Source organism: Ptychodera flava, unplaced genomic scaffold, assembly GCF_041260155.1.
Source record: "Ptychodera flava strain L36383 unplaced genomic scaffold, AS_Pfla_20210202 Scaffold_30__1_contigs__length_3116999_pilon, whole genome shotgun sequence".
Classification (NCBI taxonomy): Eukaryota; Metazoa; Hemichordata; class Enteropneusta; family Ptychoderidae; genus Ptychodera; species Ptychodera flava.
In genome coordinates this window covers 664,821-686,189 of record NW_027248352.1, presented here as the reverse complement: position 1 = coordinate 686,189, position 21,369 = coordinate 664,821, and the positions used below count along the sequence as shown (strand labels likewise).

General features: G+C 39.2%; 1 protein-coding gene across 1 annotated transcript; it reads right to left on the bottom strand.

Moving 5' to 3' along the window:
* Nucleotides 1–514: 514 nt before the first annotated feature.
* On the bottom strand, nucleotides 515–21,325 carry LOC139127240 (cilia- and flagella-associated protein 91-like). Its single transcript, XM_070693151.1, has 15 exons — nucleotides 21,108–21,325; nucleotides 20,003–20,079; nucleotides 18,854–19,011; nucleotides 14,629–14,775; nucleotides 13,646–14,005; nucleotides 13,163–13,320; nucleotides 12,457–12,639; nucleotides 11,602–11,930; nucleotides 8,591–8,737; nucleotides 7,043–7,264; nucleotides 6,294–6,442; nucleotides 5,758–5,849; nucleotides 5,279–5,448; nucleotides 4,349–4,579; nucleotides 515–1,605 (listed from the first exon to the last, which is right to left on the bottom strand). The coding sequence occupies exons 1-15, from the start codon at nucleotides 21,172–21,174 to the stop codon at nucleotides 1,210–1,212; spliced, it is 2,886 nt and encodes a 961-aa protein (XP_070549252.1). The 5' UTR covers nucleotides 21,175–21,325; the 3' UTR covers nucleotides 515–1,209.
* Between the last annotated feature and the right edge of the window lie 44 nt (nucleotides 21,326–21,369).

Sequence of the window (21,369 nt, the reverse complement as noted above, 5' to 3'; positions counted from 1 at the left end):
TTCATTTTGATGAATGTAGACACTGGTTTCACTGTATATGTATTTTCCATTTTCAATTCACCACTGATCTACGGTAAACATCTGACATCAAGATAGTGGATGCTGCAGGAGGCCTTTGAAGTTGATGTTCATAAAAAAACATACCCTGTACATGCACATTTACATGTGTATACATATGTACAGTAAGACCTATTAAAGGACGCCTTCAGGAATGCAAAAAAAGTGTCTTTAATATAGAGGTGTCTTTAATAGACATGCGAAATTCTATTCAAAGCGTAACTTTTGGTTTGATAAATCTGTCCTTAATAAACAGGTGTCCACAAGGACAGGTTTCACTGTATGTGCATGCTTATGAACATACTTCTGGTATTGGGACCTACCTATACACACATAAGTACATACAGGTACACACACACACACACACACACATACATACATACATTCATATACCTCCGTCCCTTATGATCCATGCTGTTTATGCTTTTCACAAAGAGAAGCCAAAAAAGCAAAGCCATTTTAGTTGAAAAACATTCTTTATTTACAGAAAAAATTTTGCAGTGAGAGTAAAGAAGTCACACACAACATATTAAACTGACTGCAGACCTGCACAAGATATATGTACAAAATATTGGAAATTTGCAATTTGTGTCCAGGACAACCTACAACACATAATCCCAAAGTGTTATGTTCATACTGACTTTCCATTGTGTAAACTCAGCATTTTTTCTCCATGGCTCCAAAATACGACAGGATCGGTTACCATGACGATGTGCATTTTGTCTTTTATTACAAACATAAGAATACACAACACCAGCTGAGACAGGTCGCCATCCTCAACACTAGTAGTATGGAGTATTCCTTACACTTTTATGTCTTGTTATCCAAGTCTCCACAAATGAATACATTGTGGACTTCACATAGTTGTTTATGTAACATTATGCAAAACTTGGGGTTAAATAATTACATATTTTACATTTTCATGGTAAAGCAGCTCCACCATTAGATATTGTGTCAGGATGAGAAATGTGAGTCAATGCAATATCCCACAAAAATCTGCAATTATCTTACAAATAAGTTTTGAAAAATATACAGAAATACAGCAATAATTGCTTCAGTAATATTGCTTTCTTTATTTAAAAAATCCTTCCTGTCACATTTCTATTCCATGAAATCAGTTTTATTGGTAAATATTAGAAAAGGGGTGTCCAGCTAATCTTGTGTGCCTGTGTCCTGGGTTCCGGCTTCAGTTGTGTCCTGGGTTTCGGCCTCAGTTGTGTCCTGTGTTGCTGACTCAGCAGTTGTTGTCTCCTCTGGCTTTGCCTCTGCAGGTGTTTCATCTGTTTGTGGTATCTCTTCTCCAGTGGCATCTCCTTTCACTTCGGGTTCAGGTTCAGTTTCAGTTGCTGGGGCCGGGGATTCAGTTTTTTCCACTTCAGGGGATGGGGCTTTCTCAACGGGTGATGGAGGTTTTTCAACTGGCGAGGGCGCTTTTTCAACTGGAGATGGTGCTTTCTCCACTGGAGATGGGGCTTTCTCGACTGGTGTTGGGGCTTTTTCTGTCTCTTCAGCAGCCACTGGAGATGACCTTGGTGAATCTTTGACAACCTGGAAAAAAGTTACAATGACGGTTAGAAATAAATAAATAAATAATGAAGCAAAAGACTAGCAGCAATGTCGCCATATACCGGTACAGGCTATTTGCGAATTTATTTCCGTTGAAAGAAACCGATAAAATGTGGTTATGTTTCATCTTATTGGTGATAGCCCATTATTTGATCTAATACAGTGTAAATTAAAGGGTGTTGTATACTGTCAGTCTTAACCCTTTGAGCGCCTGAGTCAACTTTTGTCGCCTTTATGAAATGTACCCAAGTCAAATTTTTTCAGATTTTTACCATAATTTTGATAAAAATCTGTAGCCAATGAAATGTGATGTCTATTTGGTCCAAAATTATTTAAAAAACTGCCGAAAAATTCATAACAATTGTTAAAATGTTGCACTAAAATTTTGGTGGGAAAAATTACAGCGCTCAAAGGGTTAAAACAGGTAGAGTACATGGGAGTACAATTAGCCAAAATATACCAAAGGAAACTCAATGGAGCCCCTCGCTGGTCTCAACTGTTGTCAAGGGGAACAAATTTCCTTTCATTGACCAATGCTCACTCAGTTGAATGATATTAAATGTATACTTATGATGATAGGAAATAGGAATAATTCATTCCTTTTTTTCAAAAGACTTGATGAATGAAGACTGAATTCTGCCCAAAAATGAAACTTCATAAATACTGATACTGAGACGAGTACTGTATATCTGATATGAGTTGCTTTCTCCTGATTGAGTCTGTGAGTGTCGTAGATGTTGATGCATATGGATTGCTAATTTACGAAGTGAATAACTTGATATCAAAATTGCCTTGAACACAACTGCACTAAAGAAACCTACTTTATGGCAACTTGCGATAGCTAAATTAGAATGTGGCCAAGAAATTATGTACATTATCTACGACAAGAAGAACACAGAAAATAAACTGAAATTATCAATACAGACAAATAAAATCCTCTATATGGCATACATGCAAAATGGTGGACTCTACATCTCATTATGAATTGCTTGCAAAATTAAAACAGAACAAAAATCTTCACATAGGAACAGAACATGAATCTAAATCAATGCTATCGAAGAACAGTCAAAACACCGTATGACATGCCAGATGATACATAAACAAAACAAAATATACTCTTCACTCTCAAAAGCTGAAGCATTCCTGGATACTCTCATGTCAGAACCTATATTTATCATTTCACCCTTCCACCATAGTGGTTTGTGCCAATCATGCTGTTTTATACAGTGAAATTGGACCTCAGTACTCAGAAATGGGTTTGATTGCTTAAATTTAAAAACACTACAAACGAATACATATAATAACAATCCATTCCTCGCACTCTGCAGTATTTCCTTGACCATGCTAAACCCTGATCTCACTCTGCCAGTTCACATACCTGATGTATTATGGGTCTAAACATGCATGGACATGCAAGAACAAGGTAACTTTATGAAATGAGAAATACTGAACCATACAAAACCATAACACCTTTTGAAAGGTGGACTGTGACTGGGATACCAGACTACTTACACCTGCAGAGGATAGCTATGGCTAAGTCTACTGTGAGGAATCACTGGGCCTCTCCTAAATGTGCGATGAAAGAATGGTGAGCAAAAAATATAAGTGAAGAAATGTGCTATGCTTGTGATGCAAACTAGCAAACGTAAGGATGGGGGTGGGGAGATGGTGAAGGGCAAAGTGTATCAGTATGAAGCTTAGCAACATGTATTACCCACCACAACGGGGTTCACTGTATTATGCTATATTTATTAGATTTTGCGATTGAAAATTTGGAAGAACTCTGGAGAAGGTGGTGATACACTAGATATTGGAATAGTGTCAGATTTGTCAAAGGTCCAACTGGCATCCACCTGATGGTCAAACTAACAGTTGATGTGATAAGTCTACATCCTAGTGTGTTGAAGGCTGTGATGCTTCCCTCCCCCATCCCCTTTTCACCATGCTGTGGTACAACCTGATACTTTGATTTTTATGGTCAAGCTGAGGTGTGAGGGTTAAATCTGATAGTGAGTTAAGAGACGAAAGTCTTATAATCAAGGATTTCCTCACAGATTTTAACAACTTTGAGAAATATTTCAAGTTGCTGAAAACCAAATCAAAACGTGACTGTATTTTCATTTTTCCGAAGCAAGGCAATGTCAAATAATTCACTACGGTAGTTTGAAACTTAAAAGTTTTTTTCTTCTTTCATAGTTTGCGAAAGAAAATTTCAATCTATAGTCTCACATAATCTGGTATAACCATCAAATATTTGAAGATAGGAGAAACCTGTAACTAGCAAGTTATTTTATACTTGACAGTCAAATGGCTGCCTTTCTGAATATTTATTCAATTCATTCAAAATTAAATTTCAGAAAAAATTAAGGTGAAAACTTAGTTGTCTTCTTTTAAAATGAGTTTACATAGTCTGTATACAACCCAGGAATTGTTAGAGTTTGAGAGTTAGGATGTCTGCCCTTGACAACAACATCACGATCTTCTCAATGTAGAAATATATTATTCACCACCAATTTATTATAATGTTTCACCATCAATTTATTATAATGTCCTTTATGGTGTGACTACCTCACAATATTTTACGGAGAGTACATTTATGTCCATTCTACTTAAGCAGTATGTAAGTTGTGAATAAGTGCATAATGACTGTACAAAGCACTGAACAGGACTTCCAGGTAAAGTTCAAAATTATGAAACATCATATTTAACTTGAAATTCCACTCACCTTGGGAGACCCAGCTCTCTCACTCTTCACTGACGCTGCAGAGCTTCTACGTGACGCTGGCTTTGATGAGGACGGTGATTTCATTCCTTTAGTCGGTGTGGCACGGGAACTTTTCTTGGAACCACTGGAACTTGGCCTGGATCCGGTCACTTCCATGGCCGCCTCTCCCTGCACTGAGCTTTTCCCGGAACTGGCTTTGGATGCGGCGGAGGTTGGACGGGATCTGGACGACTGCAATGCAATAATTGGATATTACCAGTCATAATTTGCTCAAAAAACCTATTCCAGAATTATTTGTGTCCAGTTTTAATTCACAGATACCCTTCAACATGTAGTACAATCTGCGTGTTTTCTGACATTTTAATATCTCATTCCTAAGAATGAGTTAGCACGTTCCCGGGTACGTGCCAATACAATATTAACATAGTCATAAAATTTACATCATTAAAAATTCTGATTAATATGCTTTGTGTTACCGAATACTGCAACGTGACATCAAGCACTAGATCTGCATTTCACTCATTTACTGCCTGTTAAAACCCTTTGAAATCTGTATTTTTTCCCACCAAAATTTTTTGTGCATCACTTTCCAAAGTGTATGAATTTTTCTGTAAATTTTTAAATAATTTTGAATCAAATGGACATAACTTTCTATAGGCTACAGTTTTTGATCAAAATTTTTTGGAAAATCTGAAAAAAATTGTCTGTGTTACATTTTAGAAATGTGAAAAAAAACTGACTTTGGCACTCCAAGGGTTAATTTTTTAGAATTGGAACTTTAATTATAATATCCATACAGTTTACTGCATTTAGCATAAACAAAGAAAATATATTCTCTGAAGAACAACATTAAAATAAAAACAATTTGAAAACTTGGTCAGATACATCGGTGCTGACATAGTTTTTGCCAACGATGATTGTATACCTTACCTTTCTACCCGATGTTGGTCTGGACTGTGTTGGTGTTGGAGTTCTGGCCTTTTCTGCATCAGGTTTGGATTTTGGAGTGCTTGGTTTGGGATGCATTGCCATCGTCTCCTCGGTCTCCTTGTGGATGACATTATGAGCAGCTAGCAAGTGTTTGCGTTGCTGGTTCTTGACTGTTGGCAAGGGAAAAAAAGGACGGTATTTCTGTCAGGTGAATGGACACAACTATACCGGTATATATAGAGTTTAACATATACATTGATGCACACAGATGTAGATAGGCTGTAAGACAGATACTGACAGAGACATTGCAAAACACATATGCACTCACAGATGTGGACACACAGATGTAGCCCGACTGTATGACATAGACACTGCTACGCATACATTTCAAATTGTAGACACAAGGAGCCAGACACTGACAAAACAGAGATACACGTATGAACACACACACAGTAATTATTTTGAAGGACTAAACTCACCTTTCTCCTTGACAGTCTGTTTCTGTACTTCAGGCAGCAAGAAACCATGGACTAACTCGGCTACGATCTCCTCAGAGTCAAGTTTGGTTCGTCTGAAAGTCAAGGAAACAAAGTAAGAAATGGATTGTATGTAAATATTGTGAAGTTTGGTGTGAATATGCTAATAATATGAACACGCTGGACAAGTCTATCACCAATCCCATCAAATGTAGAAAATGAAAATGAGTTTCAATTTTCATGTTTCCATTTCTCAGAATCAGCAGCTTTGGTTTTGGTGTTTGAAAAGCAAAATTTTCTACTCTTGTCATATTCATTTTTACATCATCCCGTATCTATTTATCCATTGATTATTGCTTGCACTTTTTACATTATATGGCATCAGGATAAAGGAAAGACAACACAACATTTCTAGTCTGAGTGCCATAGTTATGTACATCGCATTGGTAGAGAGACATTGTGTGTGCAGATAGGAAGCAGCAGATCATGACAATGTTTGAAATTTCTCCTCCCACCCAAATAAATGGAATGTACCTTACCTGTCTTCCATTTCGTAGGCTATGTCATTGATCTTGGCAGCGAGTTCTTGAATCTCGGCCCTGGCCTGGGTGTCTGCTGTGTAGTCCACAGACATCATGATGATATCTTCCAAGTAGGTATTCACTGAGTTCTGGTGCACTTTGACCACCTGTGGAACAAAAAAAATCAAAAATTATAATTGATTTTTTTTCTCCTGATGAAAGTTAAGGGAATTTTTATTGACTTATGAAGGTACTAAAGAAAAAAATGCAGCTTAGCTCAGTTGTTGTGGCAAAACAAATTCACTGTGAAATATCTCATCTGAGGGAATGCACAAAGAGGAACTTCGATTACCGTAACTACCCATTTTATAATTTCAGGTACCACCTACACAGTCCCTTTCATTTACAAAATATCCACAAATGCATGCACTCACATTTGTTAAACTCTATGGTAGTGCAAAAACCTGGAACAGTTAATCTAACTTTATTGAAAGTTTGACTTTGCTTTAGCCAACGCTCTTCATTAGAAGAGCTTGAAATTCACACTGGTGGAAGAAGCAGATACGGTGACCTTTAAACCCTTTGCTCCCTGATCCCCTGGTGACCTATGACATTATAACGGACATTTTTTTCCAAGCTGGGTTCAAAGGGTTAACGACAGTCAGCATTCTTTCAACTCCTTATGTCATACGCCAGTGATAAGGTACAGCTCACAAAGGTCTTCCACTATTATTTGGGAAAATAATGTATAAGTACACCTATTTTACCTGTTTGAAGATTTCATCTTCTTCCCTCCTTCTCCTCTCCTCCAGCTGACGTCTTCCGGATTCTTCGGCTTCCCGGATGCGTCGCTGTCTCTCGGCCAGCATGGAGAAGGCATGGATGCGTCGCTCCTCCTGCAGGCGGATCAGCTCCTTGCTGAGGAAGTCCAGCATGTCGGCATTGGCCGCCCCTTCCATCTGAGCCATGGCCTCCTCCACAAAGGATTCCTGGAATTGGGAAAACACAGTTACCATGTATGTAGTGTGTTGATGTAACAACAGAATAGTTTGGTTTTGAGAACAGAAGCTGTGTAGGCTGAACACTTTAGAACAAACAACCTGCATTCAAATAACAAATCTAAAACATCTTTGGGGTAAAGGATATGATTCAAAATAGTGAATTTGATCTTGTATACATGTTGAATTCATGGACTTTTCATTCCCTACACTTTAAAGCAATAAAATTACAAACATTTCAAATGAGTTGAGCGATTCTCTTTAAAAACAAATTGAGAAAAATCAATCATATTTGTCCGCTTGAAGGAGTATTGTTTTGAACATCATTTGATGATAATTCTGTTTTTATAAATTTGAGAGGTGTATCATATTATTTCTCTATGTTTTATGAGGATGGAAAATATTTGAAGCATACAATAGAAAACCCTGGTTTGTAGTCTATAAGGCAAGAACATCCCATCTTTTAATTACTACATATAGTGTTCCCCTCACTGATGTGTTCTCCTGACTGAACACTATGTATGACCTGGACACATGGGAAATACATGTTCTCACTTCAAGATCTCTTTTAACCCTTTCACCACCATGGTTTGTCCCAAATCCATGGTTTTCTATGGTAAAGTTGGACCTGTATACAGGGAACTGGGGGTGAAAGGTTAACTCCAAAAATGCTGACCTACATATTTAACTACTCTTATAGTAGTGAAAACACATCAATTCCTGTTTCAAAATGTGATATTTTCAACTTTTTGACAAACAGCATTCACTGCAACTTTGCCATTGTTATACAGGATGTGTTGAATCACAGACTGCCAGAACCCTCATTAGGTTTATTTTAATTCCTACCACTAATTTCATTCTAAGTATCACACAGCATGACATAATGCATCTTGAATGTAGAAAAAGTAGTTAAAAATGGTCCATTTGAAGTGTTCAAAGTATACTGTGACAAAAATCTGAATCTGGTCGTACAGAATTCATTTATACAAATAATGCCAGCAAACAAAGCAATTTAAAAATATTAACCCTTTGAGCACCAAGGCCAATTCCTGTCGCCCTTATAAAATGTACCTCAGTCAATTTTTGTTAGATTTTTGCCAAAATTTTGATAAAAAACTGTCGCCAATGAAACGTTGTGTTCATTTCGTCCAAAATTGTCAGAAAAATTACAGAAATGTTCATAAAAATTGGGAAAATGTTACTCTGAAATTTTGGTGGGAAAATTAAAATACAGCACTCAAAGGGTCAAAACACGAAATAAGGAAAACAATAAACAAATGGACTCTGCATATACCATAGATGTCTTGTAGATTTTACCTTGTGTTCATGTAACCGTCTCTGTCTCTGCAGATTCAACGTTGCCTGTTTTTCCTGTTTCTTCATTTGTTGTTCAGCTTCCTGCAGTGCGTGTGTGCTTCTCAGCTCTCTGATCAGCTCAAGACGTTTTCCTTTTCCTTCAAACATCTGTAAGACGATATAACATTAGGTAAGTGGATTTCTGTCAAGGTGATACGGTTACATCCGGTGACATGTTATGCGTTTAGTTACAGTCTGTTATAAGGCCGGATTACTTATCGAATGACACAATTTTTTGCATTTAGTCTCTCATTCCCTCCACCCCTCGTTTTTCTCCCAGGTTAATTTGAAACCTTAGAAAGCCATTTTCCAAAGCATGGGGGGCTGACAAGGATATGATTGATGATATCACATATATGTCCCATGTCAGACAGCAATAATTGGGAGACTGGGGAGAGCTGGATGACAAATCTGACATAGGTAATTTTCCAGACAATTTGATGGTCTTGAATTAAATCTTCCTAACGAAAAAAATTGATCCGTCCTCTTTTTCTGCTATTGTTAGCTACTCTGCAGAAAATTCTGTACAAGAATCCTAAAAATATTCACACAATTCTGAAAATACTGATTTGGACTGTACCCAATTGAGCCAATCATGTTTGAAGGTGAATGTGACAAAAAATAGAAGAAAATAAAACACACATAAACATGAATATATTTCCTAAATTAATTGCAACGATCAACAAAAAACATAGACTGAAAGATTCAGTCGTGTGCGGGCGCTCCGGCGCACTGCGACCTACGACCCTTTACCACGACTGAAGGCACACTGTACTTGGCCGCGGCAAACTCAAAGAAAAAAAGTACCGCCCACAACTGACTTCACAGACTTTTCAAATATGTAAATCGTGGTAGTGTAATTTGAATATTGCTCACGTGGGCTGTTTACGGGCATAATGAACACGCGGTAGTCAAGACAACAATGTCGATCAACTGCATCGGCAGCGCCGACATTGCATAATCGCTCTACTCGGCAGATGAAAACAACGACACGTGTGTGTAAGCTTTATAGGCTAGCCGCTTGTCGGAGAAAAACTTACATGTAGATACAATATTGTCTGTATGGCTCATTGACGCCTATAAAAAAACTCCATAGCGTCTTTCGCGCTGAGCGCAGCAGAATGTGCAGTCTGTGGGGAGCTCGGAAGAAAAGGTCGATCTTTTCGAAAACGACCGATATCGAGAAACTGAAGCAACTCTACACAAACAAAACATTACCGTACACACTAATCCAAACTTCCCTACAAAAATCCGAGGCGACACAAACATTTTCATTTAACACAAACAATTGGATAAGAATGTAGGAACACATTTTTGAAACGAATCAAACACAAACTCGATACAAAAACATTTTGGATAGTTAGGTGGGGAGCCTCTTTCACATTTTTACTTTCGCGCTGAGCGCAGCAGAATGTGCAGTCTGCGGAGAGACTGTAGACTCTCGGAAGAAAGGTCGATCTTTCGAAAATGACCGATATTGCCGAGAAACTGAAGCAACTCTACAGTGGAACTGACGTCTGGACATCACAGCGGAGCCTGCCTTTGTAAAAAATAACACAGTGTGCTTCGTCGATGGCAATTCCAACAAGATTTTCTTGATAGACATCGCAACTGAGTAATCTCTGCCACTCTCTCGTCATGATAGCCTCTCTAGGTGAACTGAACACAACCTGGAATTTACCACGCACAATTTGTTCCTTGGTACGTACGTCGTTTCGGAGATCTGAACCGATCAAAGCCGCCTTTACACCCGTTTCACTGCACTTCTGAACTTGATCTTTCATGAGTGAAATCAGGGGCAAAATCCCCAGAACCATCGATCCTGAACGGTCTTAATTGTGTCCATAACTTTGGGTGCCAGCGTGTAAATCATTGATTTCCCACACCGTGGGGCCCTGTTGGTAAATAGCGGATACATCTCTGCCGCCGCTAAAACTCTTTGAGTGCGTCTCTTCATAGACCTTTAAACGGAGTCTATGGTCTCTTTGCTCTCTTTTCAACATAATATTATATATACATACATCAGAACATTTACTGACTGCCTCGGCAATGCGAGTCGGCGATTGTTCGGATCGGCCATAATGATCAAATCGGAACGCTAGCCACAGACGTCAACGTGAGTATAGCTTCGGCCGTTTGATTTTCAATACTTCGAGTTCGAGAAAACACGTTGTGTTTGTTGACAAACGAGGCATGATATAAGCTAATAGGCGGGACAAAAGCCTGGCGACAGTTTTGAATATGCTAATCACGATCACGCACTGAGAGAGCGATGTGGGCGGTCTTGTTACGCTACATACTGTCAATTAACTCGTTTCTGTAATACGACTGGTTCCAACAAAATTTTGTTGGAGAACAGGATTTCAACAGTGTGCCTTCAGTCGTGGTAAAGGGTCGTAGGTCGTAGTGCGCCGGAGCGCCCGCACACGACTGAATCTTTCAGTCTACAAAAAACAAATCTAACGGTATAATTAATATTTCATGTTCTTAACATTTCTATGAATACATTCTGATCATGTGACTTGATGTTGAACATGTCATCTCCATGTTTCAAATAGGCAGCTATTTGCTGAATACGTTAATTTTTATGTCACACATAATATTCCTATTGCATTTTATTCTACAGTACACAACTAACAAGATGTCAGTAACAGAACAGACTAGCATCCATGAACTTTAAAATATTTTTTTCAGCCCTTTGCTTGTAGCATTCTGTTCACATGTTAATACCCATCGAAGAGAAGACACTCTTGCAAAAAAGAATATGTAAATTACTCATTGTTATGTAAATTTGCCATCCCATCCCAGCTTTTTCTCAAGAACACTGTTCATTGTATTATAAAATCCGTATAAACATCCATATATTGATGCAAAGCTATTGTTTTTGATGGGATGGGTCCACCTTTACAAAAGCAAATTGGGCTGAAAGAGTTAAAGTCACTGGAAAGTCTTGAGGATTTGGGAAGACTCACCATATTCTGGATGGCTCTTCCACGGATAACCTGCTGCAGGAAGATGATAGCCAGTTCCCTCTCCTCTTCCATTTGATCCGGCACTTCCACAGATGGCGTCGGTGGTCTGGGAATGGGTTTCTCTATCTTCTGAAGGAACCGGAGTGGCTTGGGTGGTTCTTGTCCCTTGGTTCTCTCATCCTTGATACCTTGGTGGATCTCCTGCAGTTCTTTCTCACGTCGCTGTGCCCGCTTGATGAAGCCGCTACGACCGCCGCTCTTTGGTTTCGGGGCGCTGATCCTGGGCTGGGTCACGAAGTCAGGCAGGGAGTTTTCAAGCTCTATCAAACCTGTCAGAGACATCAAATATAATGTCAGTGTGACTTCTCAGAAAATAAGACTGCTAGTATGGCTGGAACATTGCGTGACAGGATTTTTCGTTTTTTAAGTGACCTATATAAACTCTTTTACTTTGATGGTTGCATTATACAGGTAACATTTTGCCATTGCAAAAAGTTGAAGCAGTTACTATGTTCATGTTAATGTATGCTATAGACATTAGCGTGACCACAACAATCTTAGACAATATAATGTGATAAGATTGACACGGTCTATATGCCAGACTTATCTTATGATTAATAAACAAAATTTCAAATTTTGTAGTTTAATCCATCCACCACCAGTCTTTGGCACATTGAGTTGTTTTCAACAAGGTGGTTGCAACCATGTACATAGCAATAGGGGTGAAAGGAACAACACTTTTATCACTGAATTCTAGAGTTCCAGTATGTCAAATAAACCCCCCTGTCTCTAAATAGTTTCTGCCACACCACTGACTTAGGACTACTCAACCCACAAAAGAGGGAAGGCAGCTACCTTGATAAGTGCTGAGATATCTGCTCTTCACGACATACTGTTCGGAGCCCCTGTCCAGGAAGACTCCAAGCCTTGTCATGGGTGCGTACACTTGGCTGCCAAACATGGAGTAATCGTGGGTGATCTGACGGCGTTCCAGCTTGCCTTCCACTTTGCGGCGCTTTTCAGTCAGTTTACGGATGGCTGTAGGCATAAACAAGGAGAAAATCAGAATTGTGATAATTCTTTTTACAATCTTCAATCACTGAGTATTTCTATAATTTGTAACTGCATTTACATACAGTATCCACTTCGATGGTAAAATCACTGCAATTGTGATACAGTGAACGCTTTGATGCATCACTCTTTTTTAACTCGCAATATCACTGATCTTTCACAGCACATCACAGAAATCATTTTGTGACTGCAAAACAGACAGAAATATAAGGATATTACACAACTGCCATCAAGGATGATGTACAAGGACATTTATAAAGTGTATCACCTGACCCAAAGTAAATGCACATATCAAATTCATATTATTGTTCTAAAATTTTAAAGCATGTCAAAACCCAATTTTGTTTTACATAATATGCATTGAAATGAATGGAATGCACTGCACTGTTTTGAAGTGGTAAACAATACAGAACCGGTATTCCATACAGCCTTTTTTGGCACAAACAAAATTTGTTTGTTTGGATGGTAGATTTAAAATAACTCTACGTACTTTTGATATGTTCATTCCTGATTCTCATGACTTTCTGTTCTCTTTCCTGTTGTTTCTTGGACCATAATTTATTCAGTCTCTTGGAGTTCAACTCTTGGTGGTTCTCCTCTCTCTCACGCAGAATCTTCTTCAGAATTTCAAGTCGGGCTTCTTGTAACCTGGGATGAAGCGAAAACAGGGGTACATGCTTTACCAGAGTGCAGGTAGTGTTGACGCACCAAATTATGGGATATATTACAAGTTTATGTTTGGCTAACGTTCTGAGCAATTTTGTTGTAATGGTGCGTCAACACAATGTAGATATCACAGTTGAAACAGTCAATACTCTCACTGAGTGATGAAATCAATAGTTTCAGCAAACTCACATCCGTAGTTGTCTGACTTACCGACAAGTTAAAACAAATTTTTTACTTGCACACATTACAATGAACAGTTAATGACAGAGATAAAATAGACCAACAATGGACGATGGTAGCCACTCACTTTTCAATTTCTTGTTCTCTCAGAGCCCATTCCTTGCGTTCCATTTCATCCATCATCCTCCGTCTCTTGTCCAGCTGGCTGACGTCATTCAATGCCGGAAGAGTGGCTTCCCAAGCCCTCTTCTCCCTGGCTCTCTCAATCATTTCTACTTCGGCTAATCCGGCAGGCAGGCCGCGTCCGTACGACAGAGTTGCCAGGGTCAGCAGTTCCGGCTGTGATCCCGGCCTGACGACGTATTCCGGCGTGTACGGATCAGTTTGGGCTTCACTGTCCCTGTAGTCGGTCTGTACCTCCACAGTTCTGGTGAGCGGAGTGGGTGGTCTGGCCACCACTTCCTCTGGCGCTGATAAAGGATCAACCCTGCATCGAAAGAAATCTGTTAAGTTTTGCGATATATTTTGGTGGAAAGTCCCTCGGGGACAGATATTCTGACTTTCAAACCTTTACAATTCTTTTTACTCTACCACTTGTTGGGGCTCATTATAAAAGCTTTAAAGCCATTGGGGTAAGAAAAGGAATCAAAAATTTTATTTTTCCTTCATGGTGGCCATTTTGAATTTAAAATATCAGTAAAAATATCGGTAAAAGTCAAGTGACTGTTTCTATCCTACTAATCAAACTTATCAAACTCTAGGCAGAAAATGACAACAATAGGCTAGAAGGCTACAGTGTAGAATTACCAGGTAAATCATCTGTGTAAATAGGGTGGAGTTTTGGCCTACATTTTCAAAAAACTCATTTTAGCATGTCAAACACACCCATAAAATATAAATTTTCAATTGGAAAAGAGACACTGATCACACATCATCATTCATACAGTATAATTTCAGGAAAAGTGTTTTTAAATGATTTTGGAACCCCGGTAACATTTCTGCTGTCCCCTAATCTGATTGCATTCATATACCAAGGAGAACTCTGGTAACATTTACTGGGGTACTGGCCTTAGCAAAACACTGAGGAATGTAATAAAGAATAACACTTACTTTGCTGTCTGCAGCACCACTTCAGGAGGTACTTGCTGCAGAAACGGAATGATAGGCCTGCGGAAATACTTGTATCTGTTCTGTCCTGACACTTTGGCATCCGCAAAGTGTCTCGCTGGCACCTGGACCCTGGGGTCATAGTTGAATCTGACAGAGGCAGAACAAATAGACAATTACGATGAGTTATTTCCTGGCCTCAAAATCTGTGAATGAAAACTTGAACACTACAATTTAAAATTCACAGAACTGTTGACTAGCTATTAGGACATTTTTCATGCATGAAAAAAAATTATTATGATCACTGTGATGGTAACAATAACGGTATACAAATTGCTGTGCTTTGTATTGCATTTCAGTTTAGAATTGCTATCATTAAGGGACAAAAGAACGCTTCACAAAATGTAGGCTCACATTTTGATCTGCACAGTTCCTTGATTACAAAGAGCTTTCAGTTCACTTTATTTTCATTAATTTTTAGATACAAGATCTACGAAATGCATTGAACGTATAATTACATTCACTTTTTCAAAGTATGTGTTGTACACTATCATACAGAGAGTCTGAGATTCCTAAAGAATTTGTGGTCAAGGACATACATTGCTGTTACATTACTTTGCACAAGACAACAGGAATGAGTAACTGATATCTGAGACCACACCAAGGTATTTTGACTGGACCAGTAAAATTGTCACGGCACAGGCCACAATGACAATTGTATACCAAAACCTTTGTATGATTAAGGGGGAGACCCACATTCGCAGACACTTTTCTTTAATCTGATTTTTCACCATTAAAATGAATCTTTAACCCGACATGTAGTATATGTTTGGGTAGCTCGACAATTGAAGATTATAAATATTGTAAGAATATTTCAAAACCTGTTCGCGTGTGTATGTTTTGCTCAAAAATGTGTGTTTTTGAGTTTTTTCACTTAAAAAAGTGTAAGTATGAGAGGGTGATGGCCATTGGTGAGCCGTTTACTGCAATCGATAGCAGGGTAAGGTGTGTAAAAAACCGTGTCTTGGATTTTTGATACTCCGCTTTGTTTTTGCACAATTAGCCTTGAAAGTGAGAAGTGGTGGATTCTGAATAAATTAACGCTTTTGTCCACGTTTGTCACGATATCTTTTGTTTTTGGAACATTATCGGAATTCTGAGACACGGTTTTGTAGAAACAGTCATTAACTACAACCTGTGCAAAGATAAGGCTAATCCGTCAACGCGGCGCCAAGTTACACTCTCCAGAAGTTGCGATACATTGCCAAAAACGGAACGGAGTAAATCGCAGAAATGTGTATGCGACCCTTGGAGTCGCACAAAGTCAGCTAAAATTCCGGTTTGCTCACATTTTCGGTGGAAATTCCCTGCCCATAATGAAGTACAGGACTTTTGACACAATTGTCTGAATTTGTGGTATGAATGAAATGATACATGGCGTGAAAATTGGAAGAAAATGAACACTGAAACGGCCAGTTCGCGGCGTAAGCGTTAGGCTTTATTTACACAACTGTCATTCCGAGCTAAATCGGGGGATAATCTTCTTGCTAAATACAAACTAGCGTATTAACTGTGCACTGTTGTGTACCAGTTAAAATTTGATTATCAAGCGAAGAAATGGCTGGCTGCGTATATACTTCGTAAAATTATGTGATTTTGCATGCCAAGTCCGATGACATCGTGTTTTCCTCTCTTTTGGTTGCGCAATCGTCACCGCGTTTTCAGCTTCCTGCCCGGAGAGAGACACGTGACAATGAATTACAATGTGGTACATACCGACAAAGACGAAGTTCATTCAGACGCCGTGTTGCGACGTTAGCTTTTACGTTCCGTACTGCATGTTGAAGTACGACCACAGTCCGCCTTGAACATGGCATGGAGCTAAAAACGGACAGCTACATGAACGCGATTTCCGACCTCAGAAGCACCATGATTGCCGAGCTAACTTTGTGTTGTGCCAGGTTAGAACCCATCGTTAGGCTAAACTAAATACAACACTTGACAATATCTGGTATCTAAAACGATTTCCTAATAGGAAGATAAAAAGTTGGCGAAAAACTGAAATAAATCGATTTTGACAAGAAACTTGAACAATTCTAAAAGCGACTTGTTTTGGCTTCGCGAATACCAATTACCATGGAGGCGAGTACCTAAAACAGATGTGAATCTGTGACCACGCTGACTGAAGACGTCATTCTAAAATCGCGACGGTCGAATTTTGTACAAGTAATGAAATGCGTGAACTTCAGTCAAACAGTTGAATATCGCGTTCTCTGATATGTGGAAACGAGCATTCGTCGTTCTCCGGTGGTGACTGTACTGTCCGTTGAACTACGACGATAGACAGGCCAGCAGCACGCTGTTTTTCAGCGTGATTGAGTTTATCAACAGAAAAAGTAGTTGCTGATTCGAAAAAAGCACGTTCATGGTTGTTTAATTTTTTCAATTTCATGGAAATTATTCTATCATTTTCAATTTTGGTTTCTTTAAATTTATTGCATAAGTTTAAATTACCTAATAACAATTAAATCGCAATGATTTTAAAGGTATACTGACATGAATTTGTGCTGTGAAATATCGCATACTTTTCAATCGAGATTGATTTCGACCCTGGACTTCGACTCACTTCATGAGCAGTCCGCCAATAAAAGTTCAGTTGATCGAGACAAATTATATATGCTCTATGATTAGCTCCGGTACAGATTGAAAAACAAATGCTAGGTCAACATTGTGTTTGCATTGTAAATCACGGCATCATTCTAATGTAATATAGCAAAACTGTACGTGCATTACCCGCATGTGTCCCTCTGTGTCCATATAGAATTTACAAAACAATAAGCTCACGTTTCCTAACCGGGCAGAGCAGACACCGGCGCGATTTTCTCGTTATAAAATTTTGAACTATTGGCATATTTCTAATTTCTACTGAGAAGAATGTTGCTCGCCCAACTGTCGAAACAAAAAGACGTCGCAACCATTTTCACAAAAAGGATAGAAAACTTGTGGTGACGTACAGGAACGTAATCTTCATTGCATGCTTTAGGTGTAAACCGTAACGTAAGCAGTAACAGTTTTGGTTGCCGGACTTCACTGGGCATTTGCAGACGTAAAAAAATCATCTGACATTTTTATCATCAGTCGCAATTAGTTCGGAGCGGGATCAATTTTGAATGTCGGACTTCATTAGGTGCAGACAAACATGTAAACTGTTATCAGAAAAAGACGTAATTTTTGGATTTTCGGAGTAGCCTAGTTTGATTGGGCGGGTTCAGTTTTGAATGTCAGACTATAACTTACTTTGCATTGAGTCCACGTCATTGTTAGCGACACAAATGTACGTTTTGGTTTTCGGCGGCGATTAATTTTGAATGCTGGACTTTACTTAGCAAATATGTAAAGACAAAGACCTACTATTTGGATTTTCGGCTGTTATTTGTTTTGTACGGGAACAGTTTTATTAAATACGTGTTATAGGAAAACGAGGTAAAAATTACGTAAACTACAATGAGCAGCTCTCTGTTGTGCGCAAGATGTATCACCAGTTTTTATTCGAAGCTCAGTTTAGTGTTGAATGAGTAAGCGTTCTGCGTTACAACTTACATTCCTCGCTTGCGACCATTTCCAGTTCACACCTTTCAACGCATCGGAAACTGGAGTTTTAAGCCTGACTGTAACTCTGACAATTTCAACTGTTCTCTCATTCCCGGCCATATGCTTGATATTTCGCTTATGTGGACCATGCTTTTGCAATCGACGGCTACCTGCAGTATGTTCAGTAGCCACGACATACTTCCTGCCGCCAGCTGGGAAGAAGACTGACGCATGCGCACTCCTCCGGACGGAATTAACGTAATCTACTTACGCTCTTGAGATAGCCTTGACTAATCTGGAAACCGTTAAGACATAAGAAAAACACGGCACGCGAACTGGCCTACAATGCTCATTTTTGTTAAAATCTTACTCATTTCCGAGTATGTTATGGTTTCAAACTTATCGTCCACTCAAAGGCCATATTAGACAGATTCAAAATTTACCATAAAACGAAAAATGACCAAAATCACTAAAGGAAGGTGGGTCGACCCCTTAAACCCCATGTAACTCAAATATACTAGACTGCCAGAAAACTGAACCTGTTAGAATATTCAGTACTGAAAACACTGCATGGCCTTGTTTATGCCTGTAATGGAGGCAAAGTTACAGAGGGTCGAGGGTCATACAAGTGACTTACGTGGTGTATCTGACCAGCGCTTCCCTGGCTTGATCACCGTAACCTCTCCATTGCCTGGATACAAACTTTGGTACAGGATCCGTGGCTTCCAGTCGCATGTTGAACCTGGGATAATGCCGCAATGCGCTGAACATGGTGTTGTTGATGGGCACTCGTTTCTGTGTTGGAAACACAAGGATGAAGACAATGTTCAATTTCAATGACACTCAATGATTAGGCAATCTTCTTGGTGCTAAACAGGGTCTTTCACATAGATTTGTCCCTAACTTGTGTCTGTACCAGTATTTAATGGCATCTCCTTGTGATAATAAGCATAACAATTTCACTTCCATTACACTACAGACACTACAGTTTTTAAAATGAACTAAATTATTGTGACCTTTTTCTCTGTTTATTTTTAATTGTTAATTTTACAATTCAACAATATTTCCTGCAGAGTCATAGTCCCTGCAAAGCCAACATTCTGATTGGAAAACTATAAATCATTTTGCCGCTGGCTGATTTGCCTTTCTGAACAAATAATTTTTGTGGAAACTTTGCCATTCATTTGTGGTCACAACTTAGACATGAAAGCTGTTCATAGTCTGTAGCCACATCAACTATTCTTTGTGTTCAGACAGTAGATATTTTTGACTATGATTTAGGAAGAAATTGCTATTACAACAGAAATTCTTTGACAGTAATGGAATAAGTACATTGTACTTCTATCTGCATCACTAGTGAGATACAGGCAATTTTTGGATAAGAAGACAGTGAATTGTAAATTAGAGATGTTTTCTAGAAAAGGCTGCAATTTCTTTGTGATTTTGTATAATGTCACACATGTTTATCTTATCTATCTAATTATTCATTCAATTTATTCACAGTCAACCCAACATTGCAAAGGAGGAAATCAAAATTACAGAATGAGATACCCATTTCCCCAATGAAGCTTGAAGCGATGTGGAGTGAAGTGCCCCACTACAGCCATAACATAACGCTTGAGTCTCCAACTCACCATCCTCCAATAGTGCCTCTGTATGGAATAACCAAGATCTCAAACTCACCAAATTCCTATACATTCAGTCAAGTCCCTTATAGACTACTTACTGTGCCGTGAATGATGTCTCCTAATAAACTACTGAGATAACCTGTGTCGTGAATACTTACAACTCGGTCAGTGCTGGTGTGTGCCTTGAACGTCTGTCTTGCATGGTCCCTGTCGCTCGATAATGTATATAGCGGATCTACATGAAAAATGAATGATTTTCAATCAAGAGAATTTTGACTTTTAACATGAGGAAGATGTTGGACTCTGAGAAAGCTATACTAGTACCTTGCTACATGACAGAACACGCAACTTTACAAGTTTGCAGGCATGTGAATATTATGAAATGGGTAGCTGCAGTACAGTAGCTCTGAGGTTTTGCATGAGTATTTGGGTCAGACGGCAAAAATTTGGTTTTGCCATCCGCCCAATACCCAGGCAAACCTCGAGCTGTACTGCAGCTATGAAATGGGCTAGCTGTATCAAGGATACCATTCTCGTTCAGTGCACTAGCTGAAATAGTGTAGCTCAAGGTTTTGCATCGGTATTTGGGTCGAACGACAAAACCAGATTATACGCTGGCAAAACCTCGAGCTTCAGTACTGCAGCTAGCCCGTGTACCGTGCTGTGTGTTTCCCGGCGTTATAAGGCCCATATTTGAAATAACGCCAGGAACACACAGCATCGTACTCAGGGCTATATTGCAGCTATCGGTACATGATTAGTAAATGAATGTGGTGACCAAGTTTCTGAGTTCTTCGCAACTAAAGACGGTTCTATCACAGTCCCCTCCTTTTGAAAGGACTGTGATTCTATGAAAACATGAGATGGGGCATGGTACACTTATATTGGATAGACACTGTAAATGGTAAGCATGTATAATCATTGTAATTTTTTATATTTTTTGTGATGTGAAACACTTTGTAAAATCACAGTCCCTCCACACAAAGGGACTGTGGTTAGATAAATTGAATCATGGAATGAAAGAGCAAATACTCGTTACATTTGTAAGTACAATGATAGTGTCGGTGAAGAAATTGAGAATGCGCAGTGGGCCTAAAAACACAATAACTGCTTACAGCTTAAAATACGTCCACACAAGTCCACTTCGAAGCGCAATCATGTACAACTTGATCAAAATACTGAGAAGGTTACCGACAACAACATGGACGTGGTGAACGCCATTGTTACGCTGCACCCAACGCTGAGCTGGGAGATGAAACTTACCGTATAAATAGTCGTGTACCCGCGACGGGTTCGCCGCGGCTTTCCGTATCGTGTGTGTCGTCGACATCTTTGGTTCTTTGTTCGACTTTTCAAGATCGTCGATTTACGAAAAACCTTCAAATATCGGTAGAATTGTCGAGTATTATTGTGCCATGTCGAGGGGTCGATGGCTACCTTCTCTTTGCTTGTCCGTGGTGAAGTCATAGCAACCGGCGCATGCGTACTTAAAGTGGAGGAGCAGGCGTAATCACGTAGAATCCCG